Source organism: Asparagus officinalis, chromosome 7 (genome assembly GCF_001876935.1).
Source record: "Asparagus officinalis chromosome 7, Aspof.V1, whole genome shotgun sequence".
NCBI classification, from domain to species: Eukaryota; Viridiplantae; Streptophyta; class Magnoliopsida; order Asparagales; family Asparagaceae; genus Asparagus; species Asparagus officinalis.
Window position 1 is genome coordinate 81728843 of NC_033800.1, and position 9436 is coordinate 81738278.

The 9436-nt window shown below is 37.8% G+C and overlaps 1 protein-coding gene across 1 annotated transcript; it reads left to right on the plus strand.

Annotated features, from left to right (window-relative positions):
* Positions 8229–9191, plus strand: LOC109850508. The gene has a single exon (XM_020420527.1). It carries the CDS (start codon positions 8297–8299, stop codon positions 9116–9118), a length of 822 nt encoding a protein of 273 aa, XP_020276116.1. The 5' UTR covers positions 8229–8296; the 3' UTR covers positions 9119–9191.

Sequence of the window (9436 nt, forward strand, 5' to 3'; positions counted from 1 at the left end):
GGAGAAGTTTGATCATCCTCAATGGGCCCAAGTAGCCGATGCCGAGTCGACTCGCTCACCTATTTCTACTACTATTTTCTAGTAATCCAGCTACTACTGTTCCTACTATTCAGATTTCTCAGGCAGATTATGAGAGGTTACGCCAGCTAGAGCTCTTTCAGAACAGTCATTCGGCTACTCATGCATCCTCTTCAGGTATGGATGCTTACATAGCTTCTCCTCAAGAACCATGGGTACTAGATTCTGGAGCCTCATCCCATATGACAGGTATAAAGGATCGTTTTGTCTCTTTACATCTTTCTGATAAGTTTTCCTCTATTCGCATTCTTGTTGGTACACTTTCTCCAGTTCTTGGTGCTGGAGTAGTTCATGCTACTTCCTCTTTGAAACTCACTGACTTGGTGCTGGAGTAGTTCATGCTACTTCCTCTTTGAAACTCACTGATGTGTTATATGCTCCTAAATTCACTGTTAGCTTATTATCCATTAGCAAGTTTACAAAGCACAATAACTGTAAAGTCACCTTCTTTCCTTCTTATTGTGTCTTTCAGGACCTAGCAACTGGGATGACGATTGGTTCGGGGCATGAGAGAGTAGGTATGTACTATTTGGACGACAGTGTGTCGGGTGCTGGTCTTGTTGCAGTACAGCCTGATTCTACCTTACTGTGGCACTGGCGTCTGGGCCATCCTTCACTACAGAAACTTAGATCGGTAGTTACTGTTCAGTCTTCCCTTTCTTCTTTAGATTATAAGTCATGTGAACTGGGTAAGCACCATCGTGCTTCTTTTCAAAGTCGTGTCGATAAACGCAGTAGTTTTGCGTTTGAGTTAGTTCATTCTGATGTCTGGGGTCCTTATCGTGTTCCCTCTGTGAAGGGTTTTCGATATTTTATTTCTTTTGTTGATGATTTCTCTCGCATGACTTGGCTATATTTGTTGAAAGAGAAGTCTGAAGTCTTGTATGTTATTGAATTTTTTTATAAAGAAATAAAAACCCAGTTCTCTACTTCTGTTCATATTCTTCGTACTGATAATGCTTTGGAATATATGAAAAATGACGTTTCAAAATTTTGTGCTCTTAATGGTATTATTCATCAAACTTCATGCTCTCACACTTCACAACAAAATGGAGTTGCTGAGAGGAAGCATAGACATATTCTCGATGTTGCTAGAACACTGATGATACATATAAATATTCCAAAGTACTTATGGTCGGATGCTGTCCTCACTGCCTGTTATTTGATTAATCGCATGCCTTCCTCGCTTCTTGATGGTTTGATACCATTCCACTGTCTTTATCCTGCTAAAAAACGTTTTTCTGTGATTCGTCGAGTTTTTGGTTGTACGTGTTTTGTTCAGGATTTGACTGCTGGTTTGGATAAATTGTCTCCTAGGTCTATTAAGTGTGTGTTTGTTGGATACTCACGTACTCAAAAAGGGTATAGGTGCTATCATCCGACCACCAAGAGATATTTTGTTTCTGCTGATGTTACCTTCTTTGAGTCTGTCCCATATTTTTCCTCTGGTTCCACTACCTCTATCAGTCCACAGGTACCACTACCTTCTACGGCTCCCACTACTATTCCGGTATCTGCTCCTGTGGCTACTGCACCAAAGCCTCTACTGACATACTCTCGTCGTCCTAAAGTACATACACCTGTCTCTGCTCCTGCTGATTCTTCTTCTCCAGCTGCAGGTCCATCTCATGTCGAGCCTCATATCTCTTCTGACTTAGATGTTCCTATTGCTCTTCGTAAAGGTAAACGGTCTTGCCCAAAATATCCTATCTCTCTTTTTGTCTCTAATGACCATCACCTCATCATTTTGTCAGTTTGCTTTGTCATTGTCTACTATATCTTTACCCAGGTTGTTAGACCCTAGAGGGGGGGTGATTAGGGTCTTATGCTAATCTAATCCGATTAAATGCCAATTAAAATTAATTAATACGTTATCCTAGCAAGTATAAAATACAACAATGTATATGAGCTAGGATAAGTAATATGAACAACAAGATATATCCTAACAAAGAGATATACAATACGTAATATGCAAGGATATGTAAACTAACACAAGGGTAAGCAAAATGAACTAGATAGTGGATGAAATAAATGAGCAATGCACAATTGGCGATATAAGATGAATGCAAAAATAAATACGCCAAAGACAAAATGACAATGGCGATATAAGATATGAACATAAATATGAATGAACGCCAAAGCACACTCAAACAAGCAATATGATCACGGAGTTCGGACCTTCCGTCCTACGTCTCCGCTCCCCACTCCCGGGGAGAAATCCACTATCAACCGGGTTTTCTACGTTCACCCGAATAACGTTTACACCTCACAGTATCGGTTTTCAACGCTCACCGATCAACGTCACTCCTCACACTCGGTTTCTAGCTCACCGAAAACTTCACAACACACTCGGTTTCTAGCTCACCGAAAACCTTACAACACTCACAAAGTAAATACAACAAATTTGTTCTCTACAATAGATGAGAACACAATGAAAGCACAACTCAAGGTTACAATCTCTCACCACCCAACTATACTATGTATGTAAATACTAAAAGCTCAATGTGGGTGTGTGTAACAATGAGTAAAATAAAATCTAACTCAATTAACAAACTAGCAATAATAAGAATATGAAAATCAATAATGAAATTGCTAGAGAAAAGAGTTAGAAAACTTCTCTATAAACACAAAGAGAGGATGAGAAGATTTTGAGGATGAAATCCTCAACTGGTGATGCAAACTCCTCTTTGTAACAGCAAACCCCAAAAACAAACTAAACAAACTCAAACCCTTGTTTAAAACTTTCTTAAACTTGTTTTTAAAACTCTCTTAATCAATCTGAAAAGACATCAGCAATGGGGTATATATACCCACTCAAAGCTCAGCCAAAAAACCCCAAAACTGTTATTTAATTAATCGCATGCCTTCCTCTGTTCTTGATGGTTTGATACCATTCCACTGTCTTTATTCTGCTAAAAAACGTTTTTCTGTGATTCCTCGAGTTTTTGGTTGTACGTGTTTTGTTCAGGATTTGACTGTTGGTTTGGATAAATTGTCTCCTAGGTCCATTAAGTGTGTGTTTGTTGGATACTCACGTACTCAAAAAGGGTATAGGTGCTATCATCCAAACACCAGGAGATATTTTGTTTATTTTCCAATTCTATTCATTTGTTTCATAGTAAAACTTGAAAACTATCAAACCAAAACATATATGTATATATAACTATATATATACAAAATCCAAAACGTGTATGTGTGTATATGATTGAGCTTAAAGTACTAACACACATAATATAAATTCTAAACTAGATTACCCAAGCAATCTTGATCTTCAATTAAGCTTGACTTGGTACACTTGCGGATGAAGATTGAACTTGATCTTTAACTTTGAATTGCAAGGCTTCACCGACATTCCGCCAACCTTCATTGGATATCAATCTCTCTTTTTGTCTCTTATGACCGTCTCACCTCATCATTTCGTCAGTTTGCTTTGTCATTGTCCACTATATCTTTACCCAGGTCACATGAGGAAGCTTTGTTAGTACCCGCCTGGAAACAGGCTATGGATGAGGAGATGAATGCACTGATTTCTAGAGGGACTTGGGATTTGGTCTCTCTACCTGCTGGAGCAACTGTGGTTGGCTGCAGATGGGTGTATACCTTGAAATATCGTCCTGATGGGTCTGTTGATAGATATAAAGCTCGCCTGGTTGCTAAAGGATATACCCAGACATATGGTATTGACTATTTTGAAACCTTTTCTCCCGTTGCTCGTCTCAACTCCATCAGAATTCTTTTCTCTCTGGCTGTTAATATGAATTGGGCGATGCACCAACTAGATGTGAAGAATACTTTCCTTTATGGTGATTTGGATGAGGAGGTTTATATGGAGCAACCTCCTGGGTATGTTGCTCAGGGGGAGAATCTTATCTACAGGCTGAGAAAGGCCATCTATGGGTTAAAGCAGAGTCCTCGAGCTTGGTTTGATAAGTTCAGCAAGGTTATTTCTAATGTTGGTTTTCAACGTTGTCAGTCTGATCACTCTGTCTTTCTTCAACGCACAACAGCTGGTTTGGTTATTTTAGCCGTATATGTTGATGATATTCTGCTGACTAGGAGTGACTCTGTTGCCTTAGCTGAGAATAAGGAGTATCTAAACCGTCATTTTGTCACTAAGGACATGGCAAAGCCAAATTATTTTTTTGGGATTGAAGTTGCATATAAAAAACATGGCCTGTTGTTGTCCCAAAGAAAGTATGTGCTAGATTTACTAGAAGAAGCAGGTCTCTTGGAATGCAAACCTGCAAGCACTCCAATGGAGGCAAATGTTGATTTGTGGCGTGATGATACCTCTCTACTAGATGATGCTGCACGATATAGGAGACTAATTGGGAAACTAATATATTTGACAGTTACCAGACCTGATATTACTTTTGCAGTAGGTGTACTGAGCAGGTTTATGCACAAACCTAGAGAGGTTCATTGGACAACAGCTCTGAAGATTTTGGCATATGTCAAAAGTTGTCCTGGCAAGGGATTGTTATATAAGAAGCATGGGCATACTCACATTTCGGCTTTCTCTGATGCTGGCTACGCAGGAGACATGGGAGACCGAAAGTCAACCTCAGGATTTTGTACTTTTGTTTGAGGTAATCTTGTGACTTGGAGAAGTAAGAAATAAGATGTAATATCACGATTTAGTGCAGAGGCCGAATATAGAGCAATGGCTCACACTGCTTGTGTGATGGTGTGGCTAAGAAAGTTTATGATAGAGCTTGGTTTTGTTCAGTCTGGACCCATGCCAATGCATTGTGACAACCAGTCTGTCATTTATATTGCACAGAATCCTGTGTTTCATGAAAGGACAAAACATATTGAAGTTGACTGCAATTTTATCAGAGATGCTTGGGAGAAGAAGATAGTATCTCTCACATTCACTCTGTTCTCACAACAACTTGCTGATATTCTTACCAAGGCTACTTCTTCAAAGGTGTTTTCTACTATATGTGACAAGTGATATTCTTACCAAGGCTACTTCTTCAAAGGTGTTTTCTACTATATGTGACAAGCTGGGCATGGTGGATATTTATGCTCCAGCTTGAGGGGGAGTGTTAGATTAAATCTATTGGGTATTGGGTTAATGGGCTGTGGCCCGTTAACCAAACCCCTATTTGTATGACTATATATATATATATATATCTCTAGTATCTGAATAAATCAATTAAGTTAGGGTTTTTGCTCTCTCAATTATATCTTTCTACAGTCTGTGAGGGGTTATACTTAAAATTTATTTTCCAAAGGTTATTTCAATTGATAATATACTGATTGGTTAGTTCTCATCCAAATTCATATCCCTTGTTATTGTAAGTTGATATTTGCGTCATGGGAATCAAGTGCCAACAGTAACTAGTCATTTTGACGTTGGTTTGAAACAAGCAACATGCTCCACTTAGTGGTGTTCGGGCTTATATCATGACAACAGGCTCATAGGCCTAAGGCGTGACAAGGTAAATTGAACACCATTCCACCATTATAGTAAACTTACTTGGAATTAATTCGTGTCGGAATGACAGTTTGTTATCTTCTCATTGATTTCTGAAAACCTTATCTTACTTGAATAGGGGGAAGAAAACAGGTCTAGTCTTACTAAGGATAAAATTGCATTTCTGGACTAACTTGAATTTTTCACATATAGTGCTGTTAGAGTTAGTAAACTATGCCCTGTTACGTCATAAGAAATTCCTTTATAAACATTCTGCATATCAGAGAGTATTTGATAATATCTTTACTTAATTACCCAGAGAAATTTCCTTTCCATCTCTTCTAGGTTAGCTAACTTTCAGTATATCCTAGTGTCACCAAATTGCAGAAAATCCCTCAAGCAAGAGACATTTCCGCTTTATTTCCGAGTATCTTTGTCTAATTTTGTCAACAGACTCACAGAGGACTGAAAAAGGGAAAGGCAGTGAAATAAAATGGACAGAGAAAATAAAGTGAGCTTTTTTATCCCTGCTACTGTGCAAGAATTTCAACAAGTACTAAGTGACATTCTTTAGACACCATTTCCAGGTCGTCTGAGGTTCTTAGCTTCTGGTTTCACAACTTGGCTATTCATTAATGCACTTCACAAAGATATGTAAATATACTCCAATGTCCTTCAATTTTGCTAATTCACTTTTCTTTATATCAATTTCCTAATCTTAAAAAAACTTATAGGAGGAATTGATTCTGCGGTTATGCTGGAGACACTGAAGAATCAAAACATGACTTGTTTGAATATCTTGTATTTCAATAAAGGATTTTAAACATATTTTGCAATAGCTATTCATTTTTTCCGTCATCATTTGTAATCTTTGTTCCATCGAAAGCCACTGGAAGCAGCGTTTCTCTTCTCCTGAAAGTAAAGTAGAATATATAAACCTCTTCTCACATTGTTTAATTGAGTTTGCTCCTGTGACACCAGGGGCTTATGCCTCACGGTTACATTAACATGCACGGCCATGATAAAACCTCATCTTATAATGTAGTTCAACTTTACTTGTTTATGACTCTGATTTGCATGTATTGATGTCAGGTCCTCATTTCCCTCCGTGCACGCTAAATATTTTAGACTCAACAGCTCACTGTGATGACCAACGAAACAGTTGACTAAGGTGCTACCAGATCCATTTTATCTGCCAAAGGATTCTTGTTGTCTGAAGATCCTAATTGTGCATGTCACTACTGCAGCTAACAGGAAAGCGTGAGTAAGACTTGATCTGTGATATACAATTTCTTGTTTATAAACTAAGAGAAACAATTATGATCCTGGCCCTAGTTAGATTCTTCATGTCTCCACAACTAACTCAACCCATAGCCTTGGTTTTTTAGTAGTAAGAACAAAGAAAACCAACCCAAGTATGTCACTCACGTGCTCATTGTTTTTGAAATTCTGAAAAAACAAGAAATTTGATGTATATATTGAAAACAGACTATTGCAATCAAGGAAAGTTTTTTGTTGATTTCAATAATATATCAGGTGTTAAATCATAAGCATGGTGCGATACGATACCTTCTGGAAGAAAGAAATTGTAAAGATACCAAAATTGCTGTTCTAGGCCTATAATGAGAATGAAAGTTCTAGGGCAATTATAATTAGTAATTCCAGGACAGTTGTTGGAGCATTTAATCTCTAGCTTCATATGAGTGCTTTGCATTAATGTTGGAGCATTTAATCAAACAGTTGTTCTATTGTCCTATATTTCATATTCTTCTGCTGAATTTTAGAATTCACTGTATTGATTTTTTTGCTAACCTGAAAATGCTAAATGTTGGAGCATTTAATCAAACAGTCTAGTCCAATTAACACTGAAGAGTGAAAACATGATAAGTTTACAAATATTATGCATTTTAAGAAGTAATCTTTGTTTAAGAATTAATCCTCCATTTAAAAAATTACCATTTGTTTATCCTTTTCCCCTTGCAATTTGTAATCTTTATTCCATCTAAAGGCACAGAAAGCCAGCATTTCTCTCTGCCTGCAACTTCTTTACCCATTACAGACTGGCTGATTTGGATATGTGGGTTTCAGGTATGAGTTGAGGCGGCATTCACAGGGATATTGTATGCTCAACAACTCAACTTGATGATCAGTCAAGCAGATGAAGTGCTATCAGTTCCAGATTGCATTTCAATCTGTAAGTTATATATCAGCCTACCCCAATTTTGTAGATTGGCGAAGTAAATTAAAATCTATGATCAGCTCACAGAAAACCATTCTGACATTCTTGGGTCTGGCACATTAGAAGATGACCCTCGTGCGCATTATTATGAAATCATAAACAAGAACCTATCTTGTTTTTTGAAATTGCTAATCAATCTTAGATTGAAATGCAAATCTTAGCTGTAAGATTCTTGTTGTTCCCTTATCCCATAATGCACAATGCATGAAATACCAACAAGTTCAGCTACTGGAGGTGCATTCTAATCATGCATATTGTATACGCAGTTAACAAACACTCCTCAGTGACAAGAATCATATAGATATATGTCAACCCACCTCCCACATCTCAATCGAAATTATTTTAGTTGTTTGTTGAAAGGGCTACAAGGATCTCGCCTCAAGCTATGCCCGCATTAATTTCACATGTTTGGCAAGATTCCTGGTGTCCTCCCATCTAATTTCAACTCCATGGCATTGGCTTATATATAGTTAACCAAAGAAGCAACTCAAGCCATCATATTGTCTCAGCCTTCTTCTTGATTTTTTTGTCATCCATCTCATCAAAAACTCGTTGAAATGGCTTACCATATTCGATCCATCAGCATGCCCCCTACATCTCACCCAACTATACATAGAGTGGACGAAGAACTACATAATCTAAAAGCTCGCCTGGCTTCCTCCAAAACTGCACATATGGTGCCCGAGGGATTAAGAAGTGTTGGAGATGTTTATGAAATAATTGAGGAGCTTCTTCGCCTACCCAGCAGCCTACAAAGTATACAAAGTTGTCCAACGAAATGGGTAGAGGAGCAACTTGATTGCTCGCTTCAGTTGTTAGATCTGATTGGTGTTGCAAGGGAAAGCCTGGTTATGATTAGAGAGCATGTCAAAGACATTGAGTCAGCAATTAGAAGGAAAGGAAACGAAGTTAGTGAGACAAAAAAGAAGGCCCAAAAGATTATCAAGGATGCTCTCAAGTCGTTGAATCTAATGGGTGGAAAAAGTGTCTCTTGCTGTGTTGATTACAACAACAATCAATTGTTTAAGGTTTCGATTGAAGCAAGAGAGGTCACTATCTCCCTTCTCGGACTTGTTCTCTCTTGCCTGTCAAAGCCAAAAACAAAAACAAGTAGGTGGTCTTTCTTTAAGTCCATTTCCAAGAGAAAAGTGGCTTGCGAAGGAGAAGTTGCACCTTCGGAGGAGAACATAGATACGTGGTTACAAGCTTCCTACTATTGCATCCTTTCCAATGATGTCAATGCTATCATGGTAGAAAAGGCACATAATGACTTGCAAACAATAGCGGAGAGGATGGAGAGTCTCGAGTCAGGACTAGAGGTCCTATTCAAGAAGTTAGTCCAAAATAGAGTCTCTCTTCTTAACATCCTAAGCTTGTAAACTGTTCATTATCAAGAATTGTACCATTAAAATATCGGCATTCACGTTTTATAGGATTTGTGAATAGATATTGTCTTATCCAATTTTGTATATGAGTTAGAGGTATGATAAATTGTTCCATGAATAGAAACTTTTTTTTCCTTGCAAAACAAATTGGCTTTCTAAGGTCTGAGTACCTGTTCAAAGAATTTTTTTTCACAGGTCTTTCCAATTGTCATTAATACATTCGTGATTGTTTAGGTCGGAAATTGTTTTCTTCATTGTATAACTCATTACAACTTTAGTCGTTATAATAAGTCCGAAAAAAGACGATCTTTT

Bases quoted from the DNA above. Each gene is read 5' to 3' on its own strand.
- LOC109850508 (XM_020420527.1), top strand. From the start codon at position 8,297: ATGGCTTACCATATTCGATCCATCAGCATGCCCCCTACATCTCACCCA.